At 56.1% G+C, this 16,156-nt stretch overlaps 1 protein-coding gene across 4 annotated transcripts in view; it reads right to left on the bottom strand.

Moving 5' to 3' along the window:
* The window catches only part of PCDH1 (protocadherin 1), a 128,987-nt gene extending 116,695 nt beyond the window's left edge, over nt 1-12,292 (bottom strand). Inside the window, exon 1 of one of the 4 annotated variants that reach the window (XM_075131422.1) lies at nt 12,080-12,292. Coding sequence is in view for 1 of the 4 variants with exons in the window: in XM_075131421.1 (XP_074987522.1) it covers nt 7,387-7,432 (46 nt within the window). In the remaining 3 variants the exon portion in view is untranslated. Of the gene's footprint in view, nt 1-6,439; nt 7,101-7,386; nt 7,634-12,079 lie in introns of those variants that run through there. The other 3 variants (XM_075131421.1, XM_075131420.1, XM_048862359.2) reach the window with 3 other exon arrangements.
* Nucleotides 12,293-16,156: the final 3,864 nt, after the last annotated feature.

The raw sequence follows: 16,156 nt of genomic DNA, 5'->3' as shown, positions 1-16,156 counted from the left end.
CAGGCACACCCTTTGGGGCTGCAGCTGAGATAATGGCAAGAGAGATGCCCACCTGGCCCAGCCCCTCCAAGCATGCCTGGCCTCACTGCCTTCCCTGAAAATCAACCCCACGAGCAGTGCCAGGCCCCAGTGGGTCAGAGCACAGGACCCTTGGCAGTGCCCTTCCCAAACCTCACCCTATCCAGCAGGGAGCGTCTCCGAGTGCCCATAGGATGGGGGGCATTGGGGAGGGTTACAGCTGCCTGGCAACAAGCACAGCCCCTAGAGAGATGCTGCAGCTTCAAGCCTGTGGGAGGCAACACCTGAGCAATGGGAACCCCAAGCAAAAGGATCCCTCCAGCCCAGAAGACCCCTCTCCCATGTAAGCTCCAGACCATCCCCCACACGGCAAACTCCCCCAGCCCTTCTCTTTCCACCCACACACTCAGTAAGCTGCCCCCCAACACAGAGCCAGCCCCCATGCTACCCTTCCCCCACATATGGCCAGCCCCACTCCCCCACACATAGCGAGTTGAGTCTCCCTCCACAGCACAAAGTGATCCCATGGGGTACTACCCCACTCCCATTCATTGTGAGCTCTCCTCCCCCCCACCCCAGGGAATCCCTCAGTTCCCCACCCCCACTCTGCTACATGGTGCTCTGACCCTGGGTGGGCCCGTGCTCCCCTGAATAAGCGAGTGGGGCAACAGGCAGTGCCAAGAGCAGCTAGGGTGCCACACAGTTTAGCGCATTCCTCGAGCCACTAGCTCACAGCCCATCACAAGTCCCTGACCCCAGCCCAGCAGAGGGGACCCTGTGCAGCCCCTCCTCTCCTGCACAGACCACAGCCTCTTCCACAAGCACAGATGACAATCACAGGGAAGTCTTAGCAGCCCTGCTCCCAGGCTCCCAGCCGTGGGGCCTGGCTCTCCCTCCTTGGAAGAGCTGTCCCGCTTTGCTAAGTGCCTTTCACGCAGGACTAAGAAATCCACCCCTCCCTGGCAGCATGAGTGAGACAGGGGGCTCTGGGATGGCAGGAGCATCCAGCCCAGGAGCTGCCCATGTGTGGGGCAGGCCCATTTGTCCTGGCAAAGTGTGAGAGCAAAACAAGCCCCTCCCAGTAACAAGGCAAGGGACATCAACACCGAGACTCAGCCCTGACCCAGGAGAAGCACATTGCCAGGCACAGAGAAGAAACAGAGCAAAATCAGCTTTGGTGGAGAATGGCTCCCAGAGGAAGGCAAAAGGCTGACAGCAGCCACAGTGTGCCACACGCCTGGACCGCAAGTGTGCGTGCCCTTCTCAGGCACCCTATTGCTCGGTAGTATCTTAGAAAATGGCCGCGTATGGAGCAAGACAAACAAATACTATCTAACCACAGGGCCTGGGGGAGTCCCAGTTGGACAGACCCCAAGAGTCGGTCGGGATCTATTGAGTTCCCTGGTGAGGCCCTTTTGGAGCTGCAGCTGGGCCTGGAGCTGCTCCCAGAGGTTGTTTCCCCATATTTGTTTATTCTAGGCATGGGTTCCAACTGTCATTCCCATTGGGTGAGGTTTGGGGCAAAGGTGAAAGTCATAGGGTAAGGCAGTCCCTGTGCCTAGCAGGCAACCTGAGTCAGCCATTCCTAGGCTCTGGGCCAGGTATCTCGCAGGGCTCTGCACCCAGCAGCTTCCACTGTGACCACTAGTGGGGCTGGGCAAGCCCAGCACTCACCCTGCTACCTCTCTCACTGCAGCAGGAGCCAGAGGCAGAACACGGACCAACACTCACTCGCAGGACAATTCACCTTGGCCTGAGCAGGCGCTGTATTTTTGCCTCTGGTCCCCCACCATCCTCTGCTGGTGCAGAGAGGGTGCGTGAACAACTCCCACTCACTGCATGGCTCTGAATGACATGCTGCAGAGCTCCAGCCTGAGAATCATGACCAACAGCGCGGCCCCTTGGGCACAGTGAAGCTGTCCACCAATGGTAAAGCTCATCTGTTCAGGATGCACTGGAACCAATTCCTCCAGGAGCTAAGGACTGTACCAGATCTCCCCAGCTTCTGCTCAGAGAGCCAGGCACGCTCCTACAACCCACCTGCACCGCTGAACACCGGGAGCAGTTACCATTTACAACCCAAACCACTCCACTGCACACACAACTCTCCCCCAGAAAGAGGGTGAGCAACAGAGCAAACCACACATGGCATCACTCAATGCACCATCAGAAGGTGCTCAGATACTGCTGTGATGAGGGTGGGATCAGAACCTCTACAGAATTACACCCAAGGCGCTGTGTACAGAAACATGAGGGTTGCAAAGTCCAGAACTCAAAAGTTAAGAAATGCCAGAATTAAGGTTCCCTGTGGGACCTTCATTAATCCCCTTTGTGCGTGGGCATTAGGAGACAGTCTTGGATTACATGCTCACATACTGTTGTTTCCACAGGACCCTGCCTCATTCAGGGCACATAGTGGACAGTGCTCCATGTTCAATACTTCTGTTTATCCTCATCATTCACTGCATGGCCCCAGGTCTTATTTACTGCACACCACTCAAACCATGACCTGAATAAAGAATAATTCATTTCCTCCGGGGCTTTTCTATATTGCTCATCACTACAGCATCGGAGTGCTTCACACACATTAATGAATGTGTCTTCACAATGCCTGTCAGGTAGAGGGGATGTTGTCCCTATTTTGCACATGGGGAAGAGAAGTAGAGAGTTTAAGGCCAAAACTGCCAAAGGTGTTGAACAAATTTTAGATGCCCAAATCTGAGAAGGCCCAATCTTAGCATTCGCTAACATCTAGTACGGGGTAGGCAACCTATGGCATGTGCCAAAGGCGGCCTGGGATACCGGCTGCCGGCCCCCTGCCAGCCGGGGTTCCATCCGCTGGCCCCGTTTAGCCGACTGCCGGCCCCGAGTCCCAGCCACCGGTCAGGGGGGCTCTGCTGTCAGCCTGGGGTCCCGGCCGCCAGCCCAGGGCTCTGCAGCTACCACCAGCTGTGACCCACTGGCCCCAGCCTGGGGCAGTGAGGGGTGCAGACAGGAGCAAGAGGGGGCTCAGCAAGAGGGGGCTCAGCAACAACAAAAATTGTTCCAGCGCCACTGTACTGGGATATTTTTAAGTCTTGATTTGCTGCTGACATCACTATGACACCACGTGGAACAGCACACTGCGTTTGATGTTGAGATTAGAATGTACATGCAAGAACTGGAATCAGAATTTTCAGACAGATTTCAAGATTTCCAGTGATTTGGCCCAATGCTTTCTTTTATAATTAAACCTGAAAACTTCAACAAAAGCGACTTGCATCTGTCTGTATTTCAGTGGATGGGTGTTGAAGATTTCCGAAATGCAGCTCATTCAGTTAAAAAGCTCAGAATTGTGGGCATCTAAGTTTGGAGTTCTGCGGAGTGTACTTGAAGTTACCGAGAGAGATTGTTGGGCCTCTGTTCTGACCTGCTGGACGTCCCCGTCAGTGAAATTTAACTGTTTGAAGAAAATTGCGTTTGCAATGCTTTCAGCATTTGGATCCACATACATGTGTGAACAGGTATTTTCACACATGAAATCTGTCCTCTGTCCCTCTTGGAGCTGGTTAACAACTGATCACTCAGAAGCCTGTGTGCAGCTTAAAGTATCCAAATACGTGCCAGACATTGGAAAACTCAGCAAGGAAAAGCAAGGGCAAAGATCACACTAAACTGATAAGATCTGCATTTTAATTTAATTTTAAATGAAGCTTCTTAAACATTTTAAAAAGCTTATTTACTTTACATACAACAATAGTTTAGTTATATATTATAGACTTATACAAAGAGACCTTCTAAAAACATTAAAATGTATTACTGGCACGCGAAACCTTAATTTAGAGTGAATAAATGAAGCCTCGGCACACCACTTCTGAAAGGTTGCTGACCCCGATCTAGTATGTTCAAAGCACAGCTCCAGTGGACTTCAGCTGCAGCTGGGAGCACTCAGCACTTCTGCAGCTTTGGCCTAACTGTCCTAAGCCAGATGGCCCACAATGAGAAACACCTAAGTTGCCACCTGTGCAGATTCCAGTTTACCCTACACCTCATGCAGGCTACAGACCCTATTCCAGAGAGAGGGAGAGACCCCAGTCCTAAAGGCAGTATTCAACTGACACAGTGAAACCAACCTTTCTCTTCTTGCAACCCCTCCCCCCACTACCACCTCACTCCCTCCCCACTCTCCAACCTCTGCAGCAGAGGAGGCAGGGGCTCCACAGAAAGCAGCCTCCTTCACTACACAACCCTGATTCATCCCTAGAGCAGATCCGCCCTGTGCACTGAAGGAGACAGGGGCCCAGTGCAAAAAGCAAGTACGTGAACACATAATTAAAGGCTGTATCATAATGCATAGGTACAAGAGGACTGAATTAAGATTACATGCAAAATTAATTCAGGCATTCCCTAATTTTGAGTGCTTGACTTTGCAACCTTAATGTTCCTTTGCAGATGTTATTTCCTACTTTTAAAAAACTTAACAATTGAAAAAAACACTAATTTCCTTGTGTAAAACTGTACCGACACCAACGTGGGTCATCAGTGGGTCTGGGATCCTTAGCACAGTCCTCCACCATGTAAGCTAACATTCACTGATAGCAGTAGTAGGTTGTCAACCTCAATATGGACCTACCACTAGAGGGGGCTGGAGACATACTTTACCAGTGGGTTTCACACATACTTGCTGAACAGTAAAGTTGAAACCAAGGAATCCTGGATTCAGTCCCAGGTTCTGGAGGGGAGTGTGCTCTAGTGGTTACAGATCTCTCTGCCCCATTTCACCTTGTCCCTCTCCCTGCTGCTATCTCCTGTCTTCCTGCCCCTACTTACTCCCAGCTCTGCTCCTAGCCTCCCCCTCCAGAGTTCATGGTCCTGCCACTCTCCCCCCATTTCCCCTTCCCTGCTGCCATCCCCCGCATCTGTCCCCAGCTCCTGCCATGCTCACACCCTGATCCTATTCCCCCCCCCATGGCTCCTGCCCCCTCCCTCCACTACCTTGTTCTGTCCCCACTGCCATCTTCCACCCCCCATTCTGTTCCATCCCTTCTTCTGAGTTCCTGCCACACCCTTTTCCTCCTCCTGCCTGGACACAGCAGGAGGGCACTGAGGGCATAGGACAGACAGCTCCCCTGCTCCACAGCAGCCTCTGGCCTTTGGGGGAGAAACAGCAGGGAAAGTCCTGCTCAGGCCCCGCAGTCCTAGGCTGTAGCATGCTCAGTTCAGACAGAATCTTTGAGATTTTAGAGGCTGAACCTCTCTCTACTGAGCATGTGCACACTAAGATTTTTCAAAGGCTTTTCACTTGACCAAATTTGGGTGTTTTTTCCCAGGAACAGCAAAAGGCACCTCCCCAGCATTGGAGTGACCACCGTTCAAGCCTTAACCCCCAAGCATGGTGGTGACAGAGCTTCTCAACCCAACAGCAGTGGGAACGTTTCTAACATGGTCAAACATGGTATTTCTCAGAAATGGCTGAGCCCTTTGAGCTGAACCCTTCCAAAAGATCCAGCCGGAAGGCAGACAGCGAGTGTGAGAAATTCCAGCCTGAAGATTTGGCGTTTGGTAAAATCATACCAACAAGCAACTAAAAACAAGATCTCATCCTGGCAGCCATAGCTACAGGCAGTGCTGCCTGGCCAAGTAGCCTGAAACAGGGCAAGGGAGAATCACACCTGTGCATCCCACCACAGCAAGTCCCTGCCCAGGGCTCTCAGGCCCACCCCCACCACAGCAGCTACAGGCAGCAGGAACCCCCAGACCATTCCTAGGCACAGAGGGAGCAAGATTTGCGAAGCAGGCACCAGCGGCCTGGAGCCTGACACCCACAGTCACATTACACTATGCACGAGATCGCACCTGCCCTGCCTTGCCCACTTGCCCCAGAGCCGGGGCAGTTCCAGCACTGACCAGCCCTCCCAACCTTGGCCGCGCCAGGCTGGAGCTGTCAGGACTTAGCACAGCCTGGCCCTGGGCGAGAACCCTGAGGGAGCTGAGTCCCAGAGGGAGGCTGGCAACTGGGTAGTGACTCCAGAAAAAAGGGGGAAAGGGATTAAAGGGGAAATGCCAGGTCCGGACCCCCCCTTCCACTGCACCCAGGGGCAAGGCACACGCGCGCGGGGAGGGGCACACACTCTACAAGCTCTCGGGGAACTAATCACTGGCCAAATCCCAAAGCTGCCGTCATGGAGCTAGGGCCAGGCAAGGAAAGCGGTGGATAAGGGTTCGCTTGGGCCATTTAGAAAGGGACACCTGCTTTCCCTGGTACCTTCTCGTTCACAGGCACACACACAAGCAGCGCTAGTGGCACATAGACAAACCCCATGCCAGTGGCGCTCACACACAAACACATCACTCACCCCATGCCAGTGGCGCGCGCGCGCACACTGTGCCAGCGGCGATCGCGCGCGCGCGCGCGCGCTCCCACTCCCTTTCTCGCACTTACAGCAGCATTTGCCCGCACCCGAAGCAGGCTTGGTTTTCCTGGGGAAGCTATAGGGCAGGTCGGGAGCTCGGCGGCCAGTGGGGAGCGATGCAGATGAGCCCGTTTCAGCCACGGTGGGCGATCGGGGAGGCGCTGGTCTCCTGGCGGGCTCTGGGCAGCCTCTCCCGGGGATGGAGGCAGCAGCACAACAAGTGTCAGGAGCCGCGTGCGGCGCTGCTGTCCGGTCAGGCGACGCCACGGCACTGCAGCGCGCAGCCCGGCAGCCCTTTCGCTTCGCCAGCCCCGGGCCCCGGCTCTGAGCAGCCGGCGAAAGCCCCTGGCGCAAGCAACTCCACCCCTCCCGGCCCTGGCTCGGGCTAGGGCAGCTCCGCGATCCACCCTTGGTGCCGAGGAGAGGGGGAGCTCCCCGCCCAACAAGCCACGGGAATCTCCAGGGACGAGACGGGTGAAGCCCGGGAGCCCATGGCGGGGACGGGGCGGCTGCGCCCCCAATAAGGCTCCGATCCCCGGGCAGCCTCTGATCACGGCTCAGCACAGAGCTCAGCACAGAGCCTGGAAAGAAAGTTGGTGGCCGCACAAGCGGCGGAAGGGCAGCCGCTCCTGGCCCCTTCTCCCTCGCCCGGCTGCCGGGAGGCGCGTCCCTCCCTCGCTGGGCGCAGCATCCGCCTCGCTACTCAGCATCGCTTCTGGGCTCCACTCCCCCTTCCCGGGCACCCAGCTGCCCCGCACTTGGACGCAACCCGCAGCCCCAGCAGCCAGCGCAGCCGCCTGGTCCCCGAGACCCGGCCCCCGCCTCGCTCCCTGCCCGCGCGGACCCGGCCAGGAAGACCCGCGCACTCCCGCATTCCGACACACACAGAGGCATCGCTGTGGGGCAACTGGGGGCTCCCGGGTCCAGCCGCGCTGGGGCACCGAGCACCGGGCAGGCTTCCGGCTGCGGCTCTTACTTGGTTGCGGGGAGCGCCGTGTGCGCGGCTCCTCCGGCTTCTCCATCCCCTGCCCCTGCCGGGACCGGCTCCGCTCCGCGCCTCCGGCTGGTTCCCCACAAAATAGGCGGAATCCCGGAGGACCCGTGGCGGCCGGTCGGGGCTGCGGCTCCCTCCCGGCTCGGCGAGCGGGGCTGGCGCAGCCGTGTCCGTCGCAGTGTCCGGCTCTCGGCGTGTGTGAGGCTGTGCCAGGGACGCACCGAGCCGACCTAGCCCCCTCCCCCTTGCTGCTCCGCCTCTTGCTGCCGCCAGCACCGGGAGGTGGAGCCCGGCGGGGCGGGGGCTCAGCGGATCCGCCGAGTTCTGCGGCTGGGAGGCAGTTGGAGCCTCTAGCTTGCGCTGCGGTGGGTCGGAGCCGGAGCTACCCGCCTGTTCCCCTGCGAGCAGCCGGCCCGGGCCGCCACCTGCACTGCCCGGCCGGGGGCGGATCGGTGCGCGCATGGCTAATCTCCCCAGGAACCAAGCCAGACCCCAGCCCTGCGCTAGCGCTTAGGGCAGAGCCCCGGGGCGACCTCCAGTTCTCTGGGGACTGAGCAATGTGTCCCCGAAAGCCTCGCTGGAGAGCGGAGCCAGCGCCCAGTTGTCCACCACTCCGCAGAGCTCCGGCCCCGGGGCAGCCCAACGGCCAGCGCGTCCGCGGCTGCCCCCCCCCCATCCCGCCTCTGCGGGGGCCAAGGAGCTGCCCGGCCCGCCCAGCCCTTCCCCCGTGGGAGCGGGAGGAATTGGCCCCATGACTCCAAGGCAGAGCTGCGCTCCTGGAGCTGCTCGAGATGCTGCCCTCGGCTCCCAACGAGCCGGTGCGCTCCCCTGGAGCAGAGGAGCCCTGTGAGCAGCGCACGCGACCGGTCCCTCACCCGCAACAGACCTTGCGCGGCTGCCCTTCTCCCCCACAAGCCCCTTCCCACCCTGGGCTTCCCTGCCAGCCGGAGCCCGGAGCGCAGCTCAGTGAAGGGGCCAGAGCCAGGTGTTGCCCATGGAACAGCAGGCCAGAATTTGGCTTCATTAGCCCGCTGGGGAGCTAGGAGAGGGGTTGGTCGAGGCCCTCCCACCGGCCCCTGGTGACTGTGCCCCGCCGCTCTCAGCCCAGCCAGTAGCCGCCCCTTCAAGAAATGCAGCTAGGGAGGAGCCCAGGGATGCTCAGCTCCTCCCAACAAACAGCTCTGGCTTCCGCGGGCCTGCTGTGGGCCAAGGCGCAGAGCTAGTATATGCCCCGTTCCTGAGTCAGTGACCCTGGGCCGGCGGGGACAGGCTGCCTGGCTGCGGCTTGGAGCCCTGCCCCAGGGGTGCCTAGGTGGCAAAAGAGCAGGTCACTGAGCCGGTGTCAGCACCCTGGTGAGTCACGTACGCTCTTCTTACAGGCGTCAGACCCCCGTTGGGCAGAGCTGAGCAGCTGCAGGTTCCCCACTGACAGTGCAACTCCCCCCTCCCCCACTACAGGGCTGGGTCAGGCACCTTGTTTGCACTTCTTGGAACCTCTTGTGTATGGCAGCCTGATGGGGGCAGGGGAGACAAGTCCTTGTCAGGGCTACGCCCCACAGCCCGTGTGCTCTAGGGCAGTCCATTCCCTGTGCCAGCCGCTCCAGTGACACCTGGCCCCTCTGTTCCGTTAATGTGCGAGCGAATTGCCTGCGTTTGCAGCCTGGAGTCAGTCTCTGCAGCATTCAGCCGAGCTGCGCGGGGACTCTCCTGGCCAAGGGCGGGGTGGCTGACCAGACAGGCTAGGTGCTCTCTGGTGCCGAGTGAAATCTGTAGGCTGGGGGCTCGGAGCGGTAGCGCGGGGGGGAGGAGGCAGTTCTTCACATCCCTGCCCAGGAGCGGATTGACAGCTAGATTTATTGCCCAGGGATGGAGCTCCTGCTCCGCTCTCCCGCCGCTGAGGGCGTGGGCGGCACGGAGGAGCCCTACTTCCTGCTGAGCTACATGAACCTGTTGCATGCACAGCACAGCCCCCCGCCCCTCTCCTCGCACACTTGCTGTCACCTCGCCTTTGATGACCCACTGCACCATCTTTTAGAGGCTGCTTTTTCCTTCCATGGAGCCGGCTCCGGCAGCCCTGGCCGTGGTTCAAGGCTCCTTCTCCGAGGAGGAATCCATCCGCCTCTTCCTGGCTGAGCTTCAGCGGGCGGCACCGAAGCGTGGTTCCCTTCCTGGTGGGCAGGGAAGGGAGGCAGAGAGTTGTCAGGAACTGGTTCCTCTTGGGGTGGGGGTCTTGCCCTCCCAGGGAACTCAGAGGCTTTCCTGGATCTTTTTAATGGCAAACTTCTCTGCTCCTGCCCAGCTGGGCCAGGTTTTTCTTTCGTGTAAATTCACCTGCAATCCAATCAGCAGAAGACATCAAAATCGGAGGAGACCAGACCCCCTGAAGGTCAATGCCCCTCTGCAAAGGGAGCTGGTGAAATCAGAGCTGGCTGAGAGCCAGGGATTATTTATTATTATTCATAACTGTATTATTAAAGAGAGGGAATAACAAGCCTAGAGACAGAATGCAAACAGCTGCCTTCATTATAGGGCTTCAGAGAAAGGGGCCAAGATCCAGAAGCAGAGAGAGGCCGATAGTCTGAAGCACTGTCTTAGGTGAGCCCTGAAGATTCAGGATGGGTTCCATTAAGAGACACTATGGAACCATGGATATAAACTCAGGGCAGAAGCCCCAACATCTGAGATATGTTGGTGTGACGATGGGACGCAGCAGGGAGCGGGGAGTGTTGACCTGGGAATGTGCGCTGGGGATGGGAGACCTGAGATCCTGTCACCTGAGCCGGGAGGGGGAGGTAACACCTCTGCCCAGGAATGTGAACACAGGCTGCAGAAGGGAACCTGCTGCGGGGGTTTAGTTTCAGTTTGGTGCTGGGTGGAGGAACGCAGGGAACCCCAGGGCTGGGGTCTAAGCTCCCTGCTCCCCCAGAAGGACTTGACTGAGGTGTCCTGGTTGTACCCACAAGCTCTGTTTTGGACTGTGTTCCTGTTGTCCAATAAACCTTCTGTTTTACTGGCTGGCTGAGAGTCTCAGTGAATCCCAGGAAGAGGGGTGCAGGGCCTGGACTCCCTCACACTCCGTGACAGTTGGAGGCCCAGATTTTCAATATTGTGAGCAAAAAAATATGTGGCTAAATTGCATGTCTGGTTCCCAAAATTGTACATTTTGTACAAATTGTACATAAGGGAGGGAGACTGCAAATGCATCCCTGCTTCGACTGCGCATTTGCACAGGCCTGGAGGGTGTCTGCAAGTGCCTATTCACACATGGCCCCAACTGTAAAAGCATTGAAGAAATAATGTGATGGAATCAGGACTCATTTTTTTCTGGTCTGTCCCCAAAGTCTGGAGCCCAGCACTGATAGGAACCATTCCCTGAGGTGTCATTGCCTGGAGCACTTGATCCTGTTCTGTTCATTCCCTCTGAAGCATCTGCCACTGCCTACTGTTGGTTAGATGGACCCAGTATGGCCATTCTTATGTAATGCTGCTTCCGAGGCCAGGGGTGACATACATGCATATATGCCATCCTGTACAGAGACCTGGGTGGGCATATCACCATGGGCACCTCTTCCAACATATTGGACACGTTCTCCAGGTGTCTGCATTGGAATGGGTTCCACCAGTCACTGTGCTCCTTTGTGCTGCATGCCAACCCGTACAGTGCATTGCACTGCCCGCTGTCTGGGTGTGCAGTGCCAAGTGCAGGTGCCACCCTGGGCAGGGTCTAAACCAGGTAGCCCAGTGCAGCACCCTGGCTGGGAATCTGACCAGTCAGCTGAGGCTCATCAGACTCGATGAGCTGCAGCCTGGGTGACAGTCAGACCAACGACCCGATGTCCTCTAAGAAGGGGAGGCGTCAGGATAATTCCATAGCATAGGGCATCGGCACTGGCAGCACGAGAGTGCAGGGGAGGCAGGGACATTTTTCTCTCTGCTTCCCTGAACTGCCAATTGGCATTTGAAAATGGGGCCAAGCAAGGTGCTGGGCATGTCCCATGGGGAGCCCCTGCCTTTTTGCCCACCCCACCTCTTGCCTTCACTCCCCTTTCCTCCTCCCATCCTGGTGCTAGTGCTGGTCCCAGGCCAGGCAAGTTGCACCATCATGAGGGAGTCCCCCAAATCCAGGACATAGCATTTGGTTTCCATCTCCATCCCCAAGGACCCCTCTCAATAACCGCCATGGAAAATCAGTCTCCCAGGCCCCTGGCCCAGTTCACCCTCCAGGAGGGTGCTGAGGCTGCAGTATGGCCCAGGCAGGATACCCCAGGCTGGTCTGCTCTGGCATCACACAGAGACAGCTGCTCCTCAGGGCCACTGGGGCCTTGTCAGAAGAACAAAGCCTGCAAGTGAAGAGCATCCAGATAAATCTCTGGGAAAGCAAGAAGAAAGGGAAACAAGGCAAGCAAATGAACCTTACAAGAGAATAAATACCCCCTCCCCAACACACACGCAGCAAACCTGTCTGCTGTCTGCTGTGAGGAGTTCAAAGGCTCTTCTGTTCTCTCTCATCTGCTCTGGGCTCCTCGAGAGAGGCAGCAGCCTGGATTTGGGCAGCAAATGCTAATAACCCAGATGTTCTGACAATGCGTTCGTTCCTCCAATTAAAAACAAAAGATCCCCAAAACTAAACACAAGGAAATGAGCAACATGAAAGAACTGCTCCCCTCATGCCTACCTCCACTCCTGATAATGTACGGGTGCAGAGACAGAGGGAGGCTTGGAGACTCCAGCCAGGATCCAGACCATAACTGGGATCCCAAGGGAGACTCATCAGTGTCTGGGGTGTAGCAAAGAAGATGTTGCACTGATTGTAGGATGTAGCTGGGGAGGTGTTGTGCTGATTGTGGGTTGTAGCTGGGAAGGCGTTGCTCTGATTGTGGGGTATATGCCTCTGTGCTGGGTTTGTGGTGGAGGCTAAAGCATGCACTCTTGGAATGGTCTCTCTCTCTCTCTCCTGCCTGCAGGATGCCTGCTGCCGAATTATTGAGAGATTGTTTTTATTACTGTTTTAACTCTTTTTTTAACCTTGTTTTTCTCTCGGCTGCACTTTCACTCACTCATTAATTTTGGTATTTTTCTCACGGTATATAACCCCTGTCACGGCTGCCATGGCAACAGGAGGGAATGTGCTCAGCACTAAAATATCCTCTCAAAAATAACAAAAATAGGAAAACAGAGGCAGCTTGTGTCGGCCGCTGCAAATGCAGATCTGGCCCAGCTTCTGCAGTGATGGGAGGCCCAGAGATGCGGCAGGCTGGTGGAAGCCCCAGCCCTCCAGCTAGCTCAGTCCCCACAAACGCATCTCCTGTCTTCATGCCTAGGTTCCATCTTTGCTCAGGCTGTGATCCCACCATCTGATGGACCCCTCAAGCCAAGGTCTGCGGTTGAATGCTGGAAGTGGGCCCCCTCCCTCTACCCCTCCTCAGTGCTCACTTCCGCTTCTCTGGGGAACAGCTCCCAGTACCTGCCAAGGCAAATCAGACCCCTAAAGCCAAGTGAAAGCAGCTAGAGATGCTGTGAATGGCCATCTTTCTGTACTTGGGCATGGCTCTGACCTTCAGCTTCTCTGGAAAAGTTCCTGGCTCTGACAATGCTGCTGGCCTGGAGGGGATCTCCCCAGCCTTTTTCACAGGCTCCTAGTGTTTTACACACTCCACTTCCTTTGTCCTTGACCCAGGCCCTTGCACGCTCTCTGGCTCAAACACAGGAGCTGAAAGGGCAGCCCCTGAGCAGGCAAGGACACAGGGGAGTTGGAACAATGTTTACAGTGGGGGAGCTGAGAGCCATTGAACCAAACTGTAAACCCTGTATTTCATGGAAACCATTTCGAGCCATGGGGTGCGGCAGCCCCCCCAGTTCCATTACTGCTGACACGGAAAGAAGGGTCAGACCCCAGGCAGTACATCATCTGGGGGGATCTGGCCCCAATGGCACAAACTCACAAGCTCTGTCTCACTCATACTTAAGGCTCAATGACATGGAAAAAATGGCTGGCTGATTCCATCTGATTTGCCTGCCCAGCCCAGTCAGAAGCCCTGACGCTCCCCCTCCCTGCTTGGGGGTCTCTGCTTTGAGCACCTCCTGTGGAGCTGGGATTGCACCATTCACTGACACCTCACATCTGCTCCTGGCAGGGCCTGGCCTGAACCCTGAGAGGGAAGCCAGTGATTAATGCAAGGGACATATGGGCAGCTGGGAGCCCCACCAGTCCCAGGAGATACAGGAGCTAGGAACTGCAGGGAGAGTCCCAGGGGGATACAGGCACCTAACTAACTTCTGCAAAAATAAATTAGCCACTAATAGAAAAACCCTGTTGGGAAGGAAGAGGAGGTGGCCAGCACCAGCTTGTCCTTTTCTGTCTGACTCTACCCAAATTCCTGTCTGGGAGGGCACATGATAGCGTACCCCCTTTGCTTTCAGTATGTGTCAGTGTGGATCCTACTTTAGATGAACATGTGCCTCATGGAGAGGACGGCTGTGTCTGTCAGGGCCGTGCATGAGCCCTGCACCTTCTTGTGTCCCTGTGCGAGGGAATGAGGATGGAGCAACCACAGGCCTCCCTCAGTTTCCTCTTACTGCTCAGAGCAGCGAGAGGGGACCCAATGAGCATCCGACCTGCTGCTCTCGGTGGAGCTTGCTAATCCTGATTTATAAACAAAACCCACCACAGAATCCTGCTTATCAAACAGACCTGATGGGACTGAAAACAACCAAGAAAAGGAGAGGAAAGGATGACTCCTTCCTCCCACCCCCTGATGCACAGTCCTGGACGTGTACCCCTGGAAGCCGCCCTGGACACCCCTCATACAGCGGGGCCTGGCTCTGTGTGCAGACTGCCACACCTAATGGGGGAATCTAAAACATCTGGATCTAAGATCTGCCCATCTTCGGGTGGGCTCCTCTCACTCGCAGATGGCCACAGCCACGGCCTCTTGTGCCCTGGGGAGAGCCACATTCCAAACCAATGCTCTGTTTGCTGCTCCCCATTTGCTGCTCCTTTTCTTCCATAATTGCAGACATGCTCATCTGAAACTGCGTCTATTAGAGCATGCTAGAGGGCCACTTCTGACCCAGAGGACACAGCCACACCCAAACCAGAGCCAAAGAAGTTGTCCCCGCCAAGTGCCCCCTCTAGCAGGCACCCACAATCCAACAATGAGAAAAAGCTGCTGAAAACATTGGCACTGGCAACCCCAGCATGGGCAGCCTCCACACCACCATCTGCTTTGGCACCAGCATCCCCAGAACCAGCACTCTCTGTACTGGCAACCCTGGCATCAACCCTGGGCACTGATGGACCCAGCTCCAAAGACTGGCCTCAAGAGATAGGCGTGGACAGGTTCTGGGTAGAAGTATAGCTCTGAGCACCATCCCGGCTCATCTCAGATGGAAAGATATAAACACCAGTCCCCTAGTGACAAACCTCCAACCCGTCCATGCTCACATTGGCACTGACCCTGAGGCCCAAGCTCATCATGATGCCAAGAGACATTTTGGTGGAGGAATCCCTATCTCCACTAAGGCCACTCCCCACACTGAGACTGTGGCTGGCAAGGGTCACGCTGTCCAACATGCTACCATTGAAGGACATATACTCATCATTGCCCTGGCTGACCCATGCGTTTTCCCCAATGCTAAGCCAGGTCCTGTCTCCTATACAATCAGAGGGATCACACAGGACTCCATCACAGGAAAAGCATGAGTGGCAGCGTGCAGATCATTCTCAAGCTAGACAATACTTGTGCAGCATGCCACCTTGGTACTACTGGGAGCACCATCACGTGCAGGATGGAGCAGATCTCCCTCCCAGGTCTCATGGAAGAGGAGAAGACCTTGCTCCTCAGTGATGTCAATAATGAGGCTTTCCATGTCAGAGCCAGACACAGGCAGCATCTCTCTCTCTTGTGAAGGAGTCATCACAATCACCAGACGAGGTGAGGAATTTGCCCTGACAAGGGCACCTGACAACTTCAAAGTTGTCCCAGATTGCAGAGACCGGGGCCATCAAAACCCCTAGAATCCAGGAAAAGTCCTACAAGCTTTTTGTCTGTTGTGGTGTTGTAGCCATGTCAGTCCCGGGAGGTGAGAGAGACTAGGTGAGGGAGGGGATATCTTTTATTGTACCAACTTCTGTTGGTGAGAGAGACAAGCTTTTGATCCACACAGAGCTTTTCTTCAGGTCTGGGCAAGGGTGATGCTTGGGGTACCTTTCCCAGCCCTGAAGCAGAGCTCTGTTGTGGCTTGAAAGCTTGTCTCTCTCACCAACAGCAGATGGTCCAATAAAAGATATCACCTCCCCGACCTTGTCTCACAAGGTCTTTGACATCCTTAGCCCCTTGACCCCAGCCAAATTGCCCTCCCCAACAACGAGGGCAGACTCGAGCCAGCGAAGGACTTTGGCAGACCCTGGTGACTCTTCCTCCCTTGTGCAAAAGGATCAGAAAGAGGTAGCAGGTTCAATAAAAGGGCTTTGAATACGTTTGTGCCATCCTAATCCAGTGCAGGAAAAATCCAGGTCTACAAGTGGCACCCAAAAGGGAAGGGACATCAGAAACTGGACTCCTGGGGCACAAGGCCTATTGCTCTGCAGTATTACAGTGCTGGGTCATGACCGATCAGGCCATGAGCATGAACTATCATTTCCTCAGAGGGGAGCAAGTGGCCCCTTTCCTGACAAATTCCCACCACAGGACAATGGGCAGGAACTCAGAGAGTTCATTAATGAGGGTGAAACGGCCACACACACAGCCTG

Source organism: Caretta caretta, chromosome 8 (genome assembly GCF_965140235.1).
Source record: "Caretta caretta isolate rCarCar2 chromosome 8, rCarCar1.hap1, whole genome shotgun sequence".
NCBI lineage: Eukaryota > Metazoa > Chordata > Testudines > Cheloniidae > Caretta > Caretta caretta.
The sequence above is the reverse complement of the archived record's forward strand: the minus strand, read 5'-3'. Positions and strand labels throughout refer to the sequence as shown.